General features: G+C 41.6%; 1 protein-coding gene across 2 annotated transcripts in view; it reads right to left on the bottom strand.

Moving 5' to 3' along the window:
* The window catches only part of BICD2 (BICD cargo adaptor 2), a 98,204-nt gene that overhangs the window by 13,101 nt on the left and 67,562 nt on the right, over window positions 1-17,541 (bottom strand). For both annotated transcript variants that reach the window (XM_030501279.1, XM_030501280.1), the window contains exons 3-6: window positions 9,424-9,576; window positions 6,718-7,170; window positions 4,661-5,680; window positions 3,405-3,556 (exon numbers count right to left, since the gene is read on the bottom strand). In XM_030501279.1, coding sequence (XP_030357139.1) covers window positions 3,405-3,556; window positions 4,661-5,680; window positions 6,718-7,170; window positions 9,424-9,576 — 1,778 coding nt within the window. The remainder of the gene's footprint in view (window positions 1-3,404; window positions 3,557-4,660; window positions 5,681-6,717; window positions 7,171-9,423; window positions 9,577-17,541) is intronic.

Genomic DNA, 17,541 nt, shown 5'->3' with positions numbered 1-17,541 from the left:
TTCTAACATGAGTGGTTTGTGTGAAGCCATGTTTTCTTTCACCAATTTGCAAGAATTTAGTCTTTAAAACACAGAACATACCCACCCAGCTATTACTGTAATTCAATGTTGCAAGTGTAGTGTAGAACTGACTGCTTTCTCTACAATATTCAATTTTATGAAGACAAGCTATTCTGTTTTAAATGCCTAAGTAAATACATTCATAACCCTCTAAAAACCGGTAACCACACTATGAATTTTGTGAATTTTGCACAATGAATTTTGAGAAAGATTATTTTGGGAAATTGTCTTTTCAAACAGCTGCTCCAGACAGCAGGTAAAGTACAGGAGCCAATTGGTATCTGTAAAGAAAAAGAAGTACCACTTCACATCTTGTAATAAAGCTGAAGGCTGCACCCTAATGAACATTTGCTACATTGTTTGCTGTTGATTTACATTTTGCAGCACCCAAGTTGCCCATTAGCAAGTGCAAACCTACTTGACACAGTAAAACAAATGAGATGCTCAACTTATCTTCGGATTTTAAATTGAGAAATGACTGCATCCTTTTTTTTATTTTTCTGGTGAATATAAAGTTTACTATTGAAACATCAAAATATTTGATTGTAATACAATGATACATAAATACCTATTGCAGTCTAATTAAGCAGATAATACCATTTTCAGCTCTACAGGGCAGATCTTCACCTGGCTTCCAGTCTGTTTGTACATACAACAGGGATATCTGTTTTAATTAAGAACATTTTTTTAACAACATAGCTATTGCACGTACATCTATAGCACATAACACAAACCCTGATTTACTCCTTTGTGCAACAACCTGATTTTAGCCATACAGTGTTGCCTAGAGTGCTGCAGCAGACCCTCAGTGCTGGAAGTGTTAATCTGTGTTTTGCAAACCTTCCTTTTTCTCAAGCTAAGGTCTTACTGTATTTTCATTACTTATTAAAAATAGCTGGTAGTATTGTCAAATCAGTGGGATTAACCTAGTTTGAAAACGAAATTAGGTCAGTTACTATATTCATGCTCAGCCTTCAACTCTCATGTACCGTTACAGCTCTCTTGCATCCCACAAAATGGGCATTTTCCTGTGGAAAATACCTATCTGTGTGCAGCAGTAGTCTGCTTTATCCCACACTCGAACACAACACTGAAACAAACACATTGGGGTAAAGGACCCATCACTTGTGATTAGTCTCTGCTGATACAAACATCTTGGCCAGGGAAGAAACACAACTTACTGTGTACTTTTAAGTGACTTAATTCACAGGTTTGTGATGGTGAAGATATACTTCTGATATTTGAAACACACCTAAACATCAGATTCCAAACAGTTTTTGAGGTTATCTTCACCAAAGCACTTAAGAATACCCCTTCCAAACTTACCTTACCTGAAATAAAGACTTGGATGAAACAACCACTGACAGATGAAGGCACTCAGCCAACCACCAAGCTACTACTGGTCTCTGACCAGAGACCAGGGAGGAAGGGGTGGCAGTACCCTACCTGCAGTAATAGCTCCTGATAGCTACTGTGGCATCTGAAACACTGGGTGCGGTGGTAGAAAGCAGCAGTTCCTCATGATCTGTGCAACTGCCACTGTCCCAGGCAAAATATGAGGCCTGGCTGCTTCCCTGCCATGCCTCCATTAGGAATGCAGGTGCTCACAGGGCTTGAGGCTCAGCAGACCACATCTCCACTCACTCCACGCTCAGTTTTTTGAGCCTTCCTTTGCTCTTGGCCCCTTGTTTTCTTTCACTACACTTACTAAGTAAAGCTTAAGTGCTGATTATTGTCTTCCCAGTAAAAGGACAAGACTGATCTCTAGATAATGCGCCAAGAGAAAGGCAGAGAGAGGATTACCCTCCAGCATGTCTCTGACAGTTCCTCTCCAAGCCATTCACAGTCGCTTGATTTCACACTGAGGCAGGAAAATAAACATGTATGGAAAACATACTGCAGTTACGTGTAATTCAGACAGCTAGCCATCTGCATCTAGGAAAAAGAACTGAAAGTTAACAGCATGCTTCCTCTCCTTCCTCTCAGCTGATCTACAGCTAACAAAGTGATGCAATTTCTGCATATTAAGTACCCTGCAGAGGAGGAGAGAGAGAGGAAAGAAAGTAGGACAAATCCACACTGTACAGGGCATTCTTTTCTCTGGCATAATGAGCTGCCGCAATTCAACCTTTACCATTCCTTGGTATCCATTTCTCCTTTCCATGCTTACCCACATGCATTGATATTGCTGAGAAAGGCTGAATCATCAGGAAGCCTAAGATTACCCAAGGAGCATGAGTGCTGCTGCAGAATCAGCCCCACAAAAGACCCATACTGAAAAGCTTCAGGAATCCTCAGAAGCACCCTTGTGATTCCTTTCTATGGTACTTTTTAGCAGATGACAGAAAAAACCTTTTTTGGGATGTTGTTTTGGATTGGTTTTTTTTTTGTTTGTTTTTTTAAAGATGCCTAGAGAAGGGGCATCAGAAGGCTGCCTACAGAAGCAGCACACAGTGCACACAGACTCCCCATTTCCTTGGGTTAGCTTAAAAGCAAGTGTCTAGGTTACATTACAGAGCATCCTTTGCAGTCTCTCTTCTCCATCTTCTTTAGGCAATGAATGGAATACGCAGGCAAATGAACATTACCGGGGTGTCCCTGTGAACCCCACCGAGCTGGGACTGGCAACATTTAGATAAAGATTTTTCTTCTCCCATCTTCCAGGGTCATCTCCATGCAGGAGCAACTGAATGTTCCTTAGCTGTGAAGCAGATCTGGATTTTGTAATGTGATGTTGTTGCCTCAACATTCACCAAAAGAAACACATAGACTTACGGAAGAAATCTGCGACAGTAGCACTAAGCAACATGCAGATCAAAGTAGCATTTATCACTTCTACAGCATGTGATATGTCAGCAAGCACAACTAAGAAGCAGAAACAAGTTCCAAAGACATGTGCAACCCAAATCAGCTCATGCAGGTAAATGAAATGTCAGAGATGACAACTACAGGATAGACAAACTAAGAATAGTAAAATGTTTGCAAAATCTTTACTTTTTTCTGGATCATTACAGGTCAAGCAGAGTCATATCTTTATTGTGCAATAAACACTCGCTTTGCCCTGCTAAACGTCACTCCTTCTCAGAGTTAATGGCTTCAAGAACCAGGGATAATCTCGCACCCAAATTAAATACCACCACCACAACTTCTTTCTTTGTATCAACATATCAACATATATCCCTGGCATTTCCCTCATCAATCAGAACATATCACACACAAACACTGTAAGCAATGCACTTGGAAAAAGGCACCCACCCCACCACCCTCTGCATGGGGAGGTGGGCAGGGTGTTCTGCTCTTCCCCCACACAAGCAAGAAATGACATTTTGCATTATGTTCTTTACCTTGTAGCAAACATTGCTCTCAGGGAAGAGAAGGTAGCAGCATCTTCTTTCAAAGCCTTCAGCTCATTTCGTAGCTTCATCATGGTTTCTGTAACCATAGCTTTCTCATTTTCATACTTGCTTTTTAGGTTGGCAAGGGCTACCTCTGCAGTCTGTTGTTTACCAGAAAGAACAGAAACCTGCTAGTTAATGAAACTCTTCACAAAGTGGCTGGCTAAGGCATCCCTAATCGCTATTCACATGATGAAACATTCACTTTGCACTGGAATGTTAAAATTTTGGTCAACTTTTCTTGTACAGATTAAATAAGATCTCATTTTTGAACACTGGAAACAGATTGGACATATGGGTCTCCTACTCCCATTAACGATGCAGCAGCATATAGGAAAGTTACAGAATATACATTTAGTGACTCCCATCTCCAACCACTAAAAGAAATTAAACTTTACATACTTCAAATACAAGTCTACCTAGTATCTCTATATTTAAATGCATTCATCAATCACTTGCACAATTCTCTAACCCTTACAGCAGCTGGCCTATCTTTCATTTCGAGACATCTTTATTAAAATGTGCAAAAAACCCCTAAAAGTATGCCATACATTTCTTAAACAACATTATACTTTTTTAAAGACAACTTTAATTTGCATTACTCTAACTTCAGAGGAGACAATGAAGCATGTCACATGTGTCTTAATGACAGTTATTTTCATCTACTGCACTGCTAAGGTGTATCAAATGGTACAGCCCAATCCCCAATGCCTAATTTTACCTCTCACCCCTCTTATTTGGACCATGTTCTCATATCACATCCTCATCTTAGTAGGCTTTCTTTTATTTTGCAGTTTGAGAGAGAAGAGTACTTAAGAACTCTTTTGAGTTACTACTCAAAATTACTACTAGAATTAGGTTACTACTAGAATTCTTTCAAGTCGAAAGTAAGATTTACCTCTTCATTTTAGGTGCCTTACATGAAATATAATCTGATATAATTCAGACAGGCAGTAAGCTTAATAAATAGTCTCATGAGTATGTGACAAGCAAAAGTCAGTTAAAGCCAGAGTGCTGAGCTTTACAGTAGGACAGCTGTGTGCCTCTAATGAAACAGCCTACTTCAGTCTGGTACCAAACAAGTACCAGCAACAAAAGCCCTTCTGAGTTGAGAGTACGGCAGCATGACCTCAAAGATTCATTCTCTTGAGTTTATGGCTTAATTCCCTGACACTATAACCTTCACATCTCTTAGACCTGGTTACCTGTTTGTTGGCCTTCAGCACAGTTCTCAGAGTTGCTATCTGTTCTCTCTTGGTGCTCAGCAGGGATTTTAACTTCAGAATTTCTTCCATGAGTGCTTCCTTGTCTTTGTCCACCACTGGCCCCAGCTCTTGAGTGGCAACACGCTGCCTGGACAACTCGGTGGTTCTGTCCACAGCAGCTTGCAGGTGTTTGATCTGATCCCGGATTATAGCAATCAAGTTGTAAATATTCATTGGTTCCTTTTGAGGATCTGACACAGGCGACGGCAGCGATGACACTGGAGATGGACTGCTGTCACCGCTTCCATTCTCTGCTTTTCCTAGCTCTATAGTTAACAGCCCCTTAGAAAGGAGAATGGGAGACCTTCTTCCCTTGGCCTCTGGACTACTGCGTCCACCTTTACCTTCCTTGTAGTAATCCAGCATCACTCTGTTTGGAGTTTCATTGTTGCACATGCAGACATGGTGATATAAATTGGCCAGTTCTTCACTGAAGGTGACTAGTTCATCTTGGGCCACGCTGAGGCTGCCCTGTGTTTCTCCAGCAACATCACTGACTTTCTTCAGCTCCTTCTCCAGCCTGGTGACCTGTTCTCTATCATGCCTACTGGATTTTTCTAGGGAGGTGATCTTTTCAGTGAGAACCTGGCTCTCGGTCTCGTATCTGCTCTTCTCTTCTTCATACTTAGACTCACATTCTTTGTATTTGGCCTTAAGATTTTTGAGCTCTTCTTTTAGGTCAGTAATTTCTGCCACAGCCACTTTGTACTTGCATTCCAGGATCTCCGGCCCATTGATGTCAACTTCATAATAGTCTCCATCTTCATGGCTGTCTCGGTCCTTCTCGTTGTCAAGGGCAGACTGACGTTCCTTGCTGACCTGGAGTTTCTTCATTGCATTTAGGTTTTCTGTGAGTCTGCCAACTTTCTCATGCTGCTCTGAGAGGGCCCCCCGTGTATTTTCCAGCTGCTTCTGCGATTCCTGTAATGTTGTTAACAAGTTCACCTTTTCTCTTTCCATCTGAAATGAATGAACACAAACATCTTACATAAAGGGAACTGTATCACTTAAATGGTTTTATTATAAAAACCAGCAACTTAGCCAAGATCCATATGGTTACAGAAACCCAATCACTTTCACATTGTGTGCTATTTAATTTATTCTAAAGGTTATTTATTTTTAATTTATTAAAAAGCTGTTTCATTTATTCTAAAGCTATCTTGAGCACAGTGTTCCTTGCCAATTCTTTCTCATTTTCACTTCAAAATCCACATTTTACAGATTTCTTCCATAGCTGATGGTCTCTGTGTGAAAATATTCTTCCAGCTGAAGATAAGCTAAAGTGTACTGTTATCTTGCAAATTATCAAGTTATTAGAAACAGCATTAGAAAAAAATGAGAAAACTTGCAGCTAGTCTATGGTGGAAAGTTGGAGTTTCATGAAAGACTCAGAAATACTGAAACTTTCTCCTCTGAAAGGTCTCATTTTGAAAAAATCCAGCTATTTTTTCCACAAAGGCTTTTTCTATGGAAAACTTAAAAAGTGCTTGACAAAACGTTCAAAACATTTCTGGGCAACATAAATACACATCTTGTTTCAAACTCTCCAACCTCCCCATAGCACAAACATAACACAGAAATGCTTGGTGCTGATTAAAACTTCATGTTCTTTGAAACAATTTGAGAAAGGAGTTCTGATGTACAAAACTTCTGATGAAGATGACTGGGGTAACTATAAATTTTCAGACAAAACACTATCTTTCTCACTAGGGACACAATGAAGTAGACACACCATGTACTGCACAGAAGATGCACTACAACTGTCCTCCAAACACAGGACATGACTGCTAGTTTTTCCGCACATGAGAACAGCAGCATGCTGCAGTTTTTCACTGACAAAATTTTAACATCCTCAAGTTCTAAATCAATCAGAGCCTTTACAAATATAGTTCATACTGTATGGCGTCCATGTGAGATATTGAAAAGACCGAAATAACAACCCCAGTAAACTCTAGCAGCTATTTGGAAGTATACAGTTGTTTAGGAAGCCCATATACCTGTACAAGCTGTTGTTTCAGCTTCTGGATTTCAGAAATGTTTAATTCACTTAGAAGATCTGAAACCAGACTTGGGGCTGGTGGGAAGCTTTCATTTTTCTTGGGTGTTGATGTACTATTCTTGCCATTGCTAAGTTTGCTGAGGCAGTTTTGTTCAAATCCATTCATGATTTCATCATTGTTGGGCTCTGTGGCTTCATCACTGAACTTAAGACCATCTAAAGAGATATTCAGGTGGCTGTTGTACATGGAGTCGTTGATGTTCATGTAGTGAGACAGCTCCTTACGAAGGTTGTTCTTCTGCTCCCGCTCTGTCTTCAGCGTCTCTAAGGCTTCCTCAAGCTGCCGTTCGGAGATCTCCTTCAGCCGTATGGCATCTTCTAGCTGGCTGTTGAGAAATTCTGTTTCCTCTTCAAGCCTTTTGATTTCATGTTTCAGGCCTTCAAACTCCACCTGGAGATATACAAATTGGGGGGTGAAGAGGAACACTAATGAAAATGTCTCCCTGCAAGGCACCAAATAATTTTACTTTTGAATGCTTGATTCACCAAATATGGTGAGAATAGATTAATTTTTTTCAGTACTGGAGTCTAGTTTTGGCACTTCGACTGTAAATTGCTTACACAACTTACCTTCACAAAGAGCAAGGAGGAAGAATTATAAGCAAACCACAAATGAGCTGATATATTCCAGCTTAATTAAGACAGGTGGAAGATACAGCATGTGATAAAGGCATCACAAAACAGGCTTTCCTAGCACATTATGAAAACTCTTTCTCTGTTTGATTAACAAATTCCCTGTCCAACCTTCCCACAAATTCAAGCTCAACATTTTCAAAATCCAGCATTGCAAAGTTATGCTTTTGACACTCTGCTGCACTGCTGTTAGAATACGCCACTGGGCTTAAAACTGTTTGGATGCAGCAATCAAACTCTGCTTTTAGATATTCAAAATAAAATGTTTTATCATCTCTGTCACCATCATCATTTCAGCACATCTTGAGAGCTACAATTTATAGACTCTACACTTCAGACTCCCAATGCCGCTACATGAAATTTGATGTCATGTCTAAGTTTTATGTATAAAATTGCCTTTTTCTAAGCCTCTCTTACACTGAAATTCTGAACACCAACGATTGGGGTAAAATTTTGAAACCCTTGGACAAAAAAAAGAAAAAAGCCTAAAGAATACTTTACCTTGAAAGGAAAACATGCCACATGATACATTTATTTTTGCCAACTGCTAAAGGAATTTTAGATGCCAACAAACACCAATGTGGTGGTGCTGAACCACACCTGATTTAAAAACCAGGAAGCAATTATGCTAATTCAGTCTTGCAAGTTACATCTGGGAAAACTTGATGGCTTCTTCTAGTTACATCAGTAGGATAATGAAAGCTTACTGAAATTCATAAAGTAAGATTAGTAATAATCCACTGCCATCAACAGAATTAGCTCTTTGTTCTATATATGTCCACTGATGTCAAATACTCAAGATTGCAGTCTATTTCCAAAGGCTGCAGAATACAAACAGGTAGCCAATAATTACTAGTAACTGACAAGCAAGACAGCATCTGAGGCGAAAGTTAGCTCAACCCAGAATGACAGCACTCTTGAATATTGGTATTTTAGAATGTGAACATTGAGCTTCCACTTGCTCCTCTAAGTATAATGAATGAGATAAAAATGGCCCTATTTTGGGCACATGAGCAGGGCCAAAGTGATAAAAACATTGACATGCAATTTCACCTGGAGATAAATTAAATACGTTCAATATCTCAAATACCTTGCTTTGTGGGGCAGCTTTCATTCAGAACCCTGAAGGAGTTCTGCAGCAAATCCTAGTAAGTTTTTGCTATGTGCTCATTACGACAGATGGTATTAACACTATTGTTTTCTTCAGGAACTTCTATTTCAGGAATAGTATACCATTTTCTCAATGGAACCTCAAGTTTTATTTATACAATGAGGATGATGGGTACCTGAAGAATAAAAATAGCAAGTCCCCATCTGATAGGTGAAGATAAGCAAATTGTGCTAAAGGCTACATCTAAGCTAACTCCCCCTGCTAATGGTGACTCAGGAAGATTCTTCGGTTGTTCAAAAAGTGCAGTTTTCTAAAATTCTGAAAATAGTTGGAACTGTGCAATTAAAAATGTGACCTTTCGGATGAGCAGTCACATGGGTCTGACAGTATAGAGCAAATATAACAGTAGCCCATGTTTAATGAAACTAGCTGCAAGAGAGGAGGAGCATAGAACTGGAAAGACAAAGTAAGCAATAAGTAGCATTAGAAACATATGTTCAGAAATACACCCAGTTACAGATACTGTAGAAGAGGACAGATGGATGAGTGGATGGATGGGTAGATGGGAGAGTACTGCAAAGAGACATTGAAAAACTAGTGTAGCAAAGACTAAACCAAGTAACAAAGCAGACTGGTAGAAACTTCCATCAAAGAGAGAGAAGGCAGTGGAATGACTTGGAGGTCAAAGTAGAAGCAATAAAGTCTTATGACAGTGTATAAACAGAGATAGAAAGGACTTAAATATTTTGGGACAACTCTTGGTACTAAAAGATAGAGCTTATAGTCTCAAAAGCAGTACAAAAAATAAGTGGTTGGATGCTGAAATGAGACAGAACCATGCTGTAACACAGGAATTAACTGTTACTACCAAAGCAATGCTCACTATTTTGAAAAACTTGCCTGGTTTTGCTTCAGGACAGACACTTGTTTCTGGAGACAGATGTTTTCCTCTTCAAGCTCAGTGTAGTCTTGCAGCAAACGTGCTTCTCTGAATTTATATTCCTTAATATCATCTCGTAGACGGGCCCTTTGGATCTCCACATTCTGATTGACCTGGAAAAACAAATGAACCCCACAATTGTGGTGATTTGGACAGCTATAATTAATTTTCCTTATGTGCACTAATCAATTAGATTCTATTCAAACAAATTCTTCCTCCCAGCTCCCCCACTACCCCAAATGATGTACAGAAACCCAAGTCATCTATACACAATAATTAGATTTTGTTTTCTGTCTTCTCTCACAAATTCTCACCCTTGACTCAGAGAAAAGTCAATGAGCAAGCAGGAAAAGCAACATTCACACCTTTATTGCCTCACTGGTTGTCAAAAGTTTTCCAGATCAGAAGTCAATGCCTGAATCTGTTAACACTTAAACAAGATGGGCCTTTCCACAAGAGACAGACAGATGCAGATGACTCCAGACATTTGGACATGTATTTACTGCTGCTTTTCAACAGACCTTTTCTTTATGCCCAGTGCAATAATTTGGAAATATGTTGTAATGTAACCCTTTGGAGAGAGACACCTAGTTAAACTCAAATGAAATCCAAGATCCTAGGCAGAAAGAAATAGCGACTGTGGTTGATTTATAAAATGTTCCCTTCCCTCAGCCCCAAGACTTGTGCAAGAACTCAAAGAAAGACCTGGGGGAAAAAAAAAAAATTACCATTATTTCTTTGGGATAGATAAGAAGTAAAAATTAAAAAATTAATATACTGATGTAGGATGATCTTTAGATCTTTCGTGACTATACAGAGAAACTTAAATAAATTGAACTAGCACATATCCAGGTGTGAATGGCTCACTGTACTTCGCCCTTATTTTTTCAACATTATTTTCCTTCAAGCCACATTTTAAATCCTTAATTAAAACAAAGGGAAAAATACATTCTTCGACACTAGCAGAAATTTCTTCAGAGATGGGAAAATAGGCAGTATAGTTGCCTATGAAAATAGTGTCCAGATACTTTAGCAGCTGTACCTGTGAAGTGACAGGATGGTTTTCCAAACAGTTCTAAATCAGTGCAAAACAAAGGTGAGCTCATGCAAGAGGCTGCCTATCAATTCAGCTAGGTAGGTTATGTATCTTCTTTCTGGTTCCACCTATCTAGCAGCCTAGCTGGGAAAGCCTCATCCTCTGGCATACAAACTCATCTTCCCTTACCGTTCTCCACTTCTTGTTAGAAACAGGAATGTCAGCAATGAATAAAATCTGGTCTCAGTCCCTTTGCAAGTGTGCAGCAGGAATACACAGAAGAGATACAACACAGGTATCATGAGACCCCTACAGAAAGCTAAGAGATAAAGGAAATGTTCATAGCAGGAGCAAACTTGAATCTGACATGTTCTGAAAACAAACACAGAATCACCTGCAACTGTTAAGACCAATACATGTAAATTATAGCTCCCCACAAGTCAGGTACAGAAAGATTATATGCTAGAAACTTGCCTGCTTATTTTTAGCAATGTAGAGCCCTGCCTCCCAGCATGCTGAGGAGCTAAAAATCAACATTAATTGCTGAAACCAGACACTTCAGCATAGCAATGCAAATGAAAAGTTGCTACATTCCATATTCCAGGCCTAAGCAACTGTTGGCTCTATTTTTGCACAGACCCAGGGCGCATACGGAAAGGTGCTTGCAGGTAGCTAAAGGCTACAGGCTGACACGAATTCACATCCTGACTTCTTCCTCCTTAAGCACTGCAATGAAGACCTCTTGCCTTTGGCAGAAAGAGCCTTCAGCCAGACAATCCAAACTGTTTAACAGTTAGGATTGCAAAAGGCTCTTGCATCAGAGTTTCATACAAATTAGGAGATCTTATTCATAATTTTCCCTGTTCCTGAGTAACTGAAATGAAATGGAAGACCTCCCACAAAGCTACTGGTGAGCTGCTCTCCCCACCATTCAGGTTGCTTTGCTCCTCTTCCTCCGTGGATGACCTAATCTTTGCAGAGGTCAATGCCTGGAGAAATCATTGGAGCCAGTCTTTTCTGAAGAAGGAATGGTTTCTGCCTAATCCTGCCCATTTAATTCAGAGCAACAGTAAGAGCTCCTTATTTAATGTGAAAGTACTGTCATGCTCTGCCTAGCACAAGAAAAATCATTCCATTTCAGCGCGTGCAGGAAGGCCAGATTTAAAAACAGCTCCCTTTTTTCCTGACTGGGGAAGGAAGATATAACCCAGATTTATTGGCTGTTTAGCAAGCTGTGCATTCAGCTTGCTCTTAACACTTTCTTGTCAAATAAACGTGCATGCTTGCAAGCTGCAGGGTTAAACTGGGTGCCATGCTAGCTCATACATCTGACCAAATGGCAAGATTTTTTCTGTAGGGAAGTGAAGCTACTGCATCCTTCCTTGATCAGATTTTTCTATTACCCATATGGAAAATGGTATTTATGTGTTTTAAGACAGACACTGCACATCTCCTCAGAGGTGGTGCTTTACAATTCTCCAAGTCTATAAAAATGGTGAGCTGACGTACCGATGTTTGAACCTTTCTGTGACTCTTCTTCCTTCAATGGCTTCTTCCTTCCTCCTATGCTCACAACACAGGGGAGAAAGGGAAGCGGGGTCACACAGGCAGGCCTGGCTGGGCTCTCAGCTTTACGAAATCCTACCTCCACCCAAAGCAAATCACACAGCACTTTAAAATATCAATATCACAGTGGAGAACTGATGGCTGCTGAGTGTCCATCTACCTGACCAAACCCCTCAACTTCTCAACCCTAGAAGATATTCCCGCTACACAGAAGCCTCCCATCCATCCTGCCTAGGAAAGGACTGCGATATGGAAGTGATTTTGCCTGATCTAAAGGCCATAGACCACCCTGCTCCTGCTGCTAGAAAGCTTATCTTCGGCATTTTCATCCTCTCAGCTTTGCCTCGGCAGAGTTCTGCAAGGAGTCCCTCTGGCCTGCACAGTGCTAGAAATCACAGGGACCAGTTTGAATCCACCCTTGCTTGCATGTAAACTATGATAAATAGCTAGGATGCTATTTTCCACACTTTCTGCAGGAGAACAAATGTGCTGTGAATTGCAGCACATATTCCATCTCCTCTTCTGCTTTTTGTTCCCTGCAAGATATCTGTTGTGGGTATCAACCTGACTGTGCTCAGAAACAGTGGGTATGTGCCATGTGAACTGGAGCTCTTCAGATCTTGTCTCCTAGTCCAAAAAATAAAAAGGAATACTGCAAGTTCTGTTAGGAAAAAGAAATCAGGTTAGGTTTGCTTAGAGGAAGATGAAGGAGAGAAGGCCATCATCAGGAGGTGCTGCTGGGTTCACATGGTTGCTGGTCTGCCTCTGCCCCAGAAGCATTTGCCCACTGTCAGGGACTGCGAACAGCCTTGTCACGCAGGTGATCTTCACTGCAGTGGTGAAAGTTGAGGCTTCCAATAATTAGAACAATTCCAACAGCTTAGAAATTTGATCTAATGGAACTTTCAGGGTTTTATTTTCCTCTCAAATAGTTTATATATAATCATAGAATCAACCAAGTTGGAAAAGACCTTTAAGATCACGTCCAACCATTACCCAGGACTGCCAAGACCACCACTAAACCATATCACTGAGAACCTCATATACACTGGTTTTGAACACTTCCAGGGATATCTCTTGTTCTCTTCTGAACAACCTAGAACTAAACCTGCCCAGGTCCCTCACCTGTTCCTCATCACACTTACTCTCCAGACCAGCTCCATAGCCCTTCTCTGGACCCGCTCCAGCACCTCAATGTCTCTCTTGGAGTGAGGGGCCCGGAAATGAACAAAGGGTTCGAGGTGCAGCCTCACCAGTGCCCAGCACAGGGGGACAGTCACTGCCCTGGCCCTGCTGGCCACGCTATTTCTGATACAGGCCAGGATGCTGGTGGCTTCTTGGCTGCCTGGGCACAAGCTACTCATGTTCAGCTCCATCAAGCAGCACCCCCAGGTCCTTTTCTATGAGCAGCTTTCCAGCCACTCTTCCCAAGCCTGGAGTGTTCCATGGGGTTGTTGTGGCCCAAGTGCAGGACCCCATGCTTTGCCTTGTTGAATCTCATACCACTGGACACAGCCTATTGATCCAGCCTGTCTAGATCCCTCTGCAGAGCCTTCCCTGTCTATATCCCTCTGCATATCAACATTCCCACCCAACTTGGTGTCATCTGCAAATTTACTGACGGTTCCTCAATCCCCTCATCCAGATCATTAATGAAGATATTAAACAACACTGGCCCTAATACAGAGCCCTGAGGGACACCATTAGTGACCGGCCTCCAAGTAGATGTGCTGCCATTCACCATCACTCTTTGGGATCTGCCATTCAGCCAGTTTCCAATAAAGCAAAGAATCCTCCTGTCCAGGCCATGTACTGCTAATCTATCCAGCAGAAAACTGAGGGAGACAGGGTCAAATGCTTTACTTAAGTCCAAATAGACAATATCCACGGCCCCTCCCTCATCAACAGGCAGGTCACTTTATCATAGAAGGAGATCAGGTTGGTCAAGCACAACCTGTCCTTCATGAACCCATGCTGACTGGGCCTGATCCCTCCATTTTCTTGCACATGCTTTATGATCTCACTCAGGATATTTTGTGATAATGCTCCCAAATAGCTCTGACGCTTTAATGGAAAACATGCAGCTGCACTGAAACTTTGATAGCAAATGTACACAAATGGCCTTGGTTCTGGTTGTGGGGTGGCTGGGTTTTGGTTTTTTTAAATGTATTTATTTTAATATTATTTTATTTATTTGTTTGCTTTTGGTTTGGGTTTTGTTTTTTTTTTTTTCCCTGTCCCCTCATTATTAAGATGCTTTGAGGGCTGGAGCAGCTCCGCTCTCGAGAGAGGCTGAGAGAGTTGGGCTGGTTCAGCCTGGAGAAGAGAAGGCTCTGGGGAGACCTTAGAGCAGCTCCCAGTGCCTAAAGGGGCTACAAGAAACCTGGAGAGGGGCTTTGGTCAAGGGCCTGCAGGGGCAGGACAAGGGGAATGGCTTTAGCCTGACAGAGGGCAGATTGAGAGGAGATCTTGGGCAGAAGCTCTTCCCTGTGAGGGTGCTGAGGCGCTGGCACGGGTTGCTCAGAGAAGCTGTGGCTGCCCCATCCCTGGCAGTGTTCAAGGCCAGGCTCATCAGGGCTTGGAGCAACCTGGTCTAGTGGAAGGTGTCCCTGCCCGTGGCAGGGGTTGGAGCTGGATGAGCTTTAAGATCCCTTCCAACCCAAACCAGTCTGGGATTCTACGATTACCCAAACACTTACACCATGACAAGTCCATGGGACCTGATGAAATGCATCCGCGGGTCCTGAAGGAGCTGGCAAATGAAGTTGCTAAGCCACTGTCCATCATATTTGAAAAATCCTGGCAGTCAGATACATTCCCCAATGACTGGAAAAAGGGAAATATAACCGCCCTTTTCAAGAAGGGGAAGATGGAAGACCCAGGAAACTACAGACCAGTCAATCTCACCTCTGTGCCTGGCAACATCTTGGAGCAGTTTCTCCTGGAAAACATGCTAAGGCACATGAAAAACAGTGACAGCCAACATGGCTTCACTAAGGGGAAATCCTGCCTGACCAATTTGGTGGCCTTCTATGATGGAGCCACAGAACTGATGGACAGGGGCAGAGCAGTTGACGTCATCTACCTGGACTTGTGAAAAGCATTTGAACGAGATCATCTTAAGGTCCTTTCCAAGCCTAACCATTCTATGATTCTATGACAAAGCCTCTTAGCATGGATACATACACCTCAGGATTTTCTTTAGCTGTGATTAATGCTGTGTCACCACCTACTGATGTACTCAGCTCAACATTTACTGATTTCTTCTTTTTTCTGCAAACCGTCAAATAGAAAGCTTTGTGAAGCTGTGACATTAAGAATGAGTTATCACAACACTGGAGAACAAAGAAATGCACTGTCATGGATTTCTTTTCTGCACAATATTAGACACCTGAGCTGAAACTCAGTTTGCACAGCATATCCTGAAGCCATTTACAACTTACAACTACTTAGTCAGCATCGTCTTGCTACAGTATGTATGTCTCATTACTTAAGGTGTTGCTTGGTATCTGTTCAAACATTCGATCCAGTCCAGAGTGAAATCCAAAGCACATCCTCAAACCCTTTCATTGTCGCGGAGAGGGTTAACATCTGAACACTTACAGTAATACACCACTTACTTTTGATTAAGTTCTTTGTATAAGGATCGAGCCCTGCTCTAGCAATGCTCTTCAACTGCAAGCTTACAACCCAGGTGAGGATAAACACACATCCCCCTTGACCCCTAATGGGTGGTCTTTGCCTGGTAGTCCACTGGGCACTGAACACTGGCATTAGTGCAAGCCCACAGAGGCAGCAGCGGTGGTGGAGATCAGTGGTGTAGAAGAAGCTGGGAGGACTGGAACGAGCCTTGTGATCAAAAGTGGGGCCACTGATAAGTCTCTGAGATCAGAAGATGACTTTTTGAAGCATGAGAAAAAAGCTTTGGCTAAATTTGCACTCCCAGCATTAGTGGCCTGTTTTCACAAGGTGCCACACCTCCTGGATGTGGAAAGCGCTTAGTTTACACTACCCAATCTTACCAATCTTTCAGCAGCCTTGTTTACCACTTTGCAGGACAGACTTTAGCAACTTTCTGATGACTTCATACAATTACTTCATACATATTATGAAATCTCCTTCCTTTTTCACAGCTGTATTTCAGATAGTGTGTTATATATAGCTTGTATTCTACGGAAACAAACAGATGTGGAGACACAGCAACTGGATCTTCATCAAGCAATGACTGTTTCCAGAGATTTCCTCTGTCTCTCAACTGTTATCTTAACAGCTACAAGAGGCTTTGAAAAGCCAAAAATACCACAGGGTCAGTTGTTCTGAATATACTTTCACTACAGTAGCCTTTTCCTTGCAGGACACACTGTGGAGGGAGCAGCCAAGTCCTGCATGCAGAACCTGGTGCACTGAAGCTGTATACCAGTAATTAGTAAGATCCTGCTTTGTCCACTCAGAAAGTGCACACTCTGTGCCTGTTATTATGACACTGACCTATATTTCCATAAAGGAGGAGAAAAAATTTAAAAAAATCCATCTTTAGCCATTATTTTTCTAAGAACTGTTTTGATTAAACTGAATTTAATTGATTTGACTAAAATTATACTGTATAAAAATATACATGTAGGCAAAATTGCAGCAAAACAGAAGAGTCCCTTTGTCATGAAAAAAAGCTATGTTCACTGACCCCATGCTAGCTTTTCCTCCCACAAGAGCTTTTGTCCAAGTTCCTATGAACCCGAATGGCTGAGACATTGTGAAGATCAAACAGCTCTGTTAGAATAACCACCAGAACATAGACCACCATCATTAAAACACAAAAAGGGCAAGTCTTCATTCTAGGTTTTTCATTTTAGGACAAAATACCATGACAGCAGAAGCAGTGGCATCCCATTTTTGGAAGCAGTTGTCAGTGCCTCTGCTGACACAACCATCTATATTGCCAGTTAGCCATAAGCAGTCCCGACACTGTTCCTAGAACTTCTGACCAATCTGTTATTTATCAGGACGAAATCAGTCGTTTTTTCAGTCTCTGCAACATTGGAGTATCAGGATAACCCAGTTAAGGAAACCCAAGGACACCTCCTTGCTTCCAGACCTAAGCTACCCCATACAGAAGCAGTCTGGATTTCACTGCATGCGATTACTCAATACCTGCTTATTTTGTTCAGTGTTTCCCCTGCCAGTCTAACACACAGAGGACAGGCAGCTTTGGCTCAGGGCAATATCAGCTATGCTGGGTTTCTCTCACCTGCTCAACTCTCACAGCAGCAGACACCTCCCTCTGGGCAATCAATGCTCAAAAGTAGCAGAGTTAATGAGTTTGCTACAATCACTAATTTCGCTAAAGGGAAAGAATACTGAGCGATATCAATCAAAAAAATCTGGACCCCCTCCATCTACAAATGATCCAGTGGGCATATATGGAGAGCTGGGGAGGGATACTTGGTACATTATCACCCAAAACTTATTTCCCCTAAAA

This window comes from Strigops habroptila, chromosome 11, assembly GCF_004027225.2.
Source record: "Strigops habroptila isolate Jane chromosome 11, bStrHab1.2.pri, whole genome shotgun sequence".
In the NCBI taxonomy this organism is placed as follows: domain Eukaryota; kingdom Metazoa; phylum Chordata; class Aves; order Psittaciformes; family Psittacidae; genus Strigops; species Strigops habroptila.
Note: the sequence above shows the minus strand (reverse complement) of the source record. Positions and strands in the feature narration are given on the sequence as shown.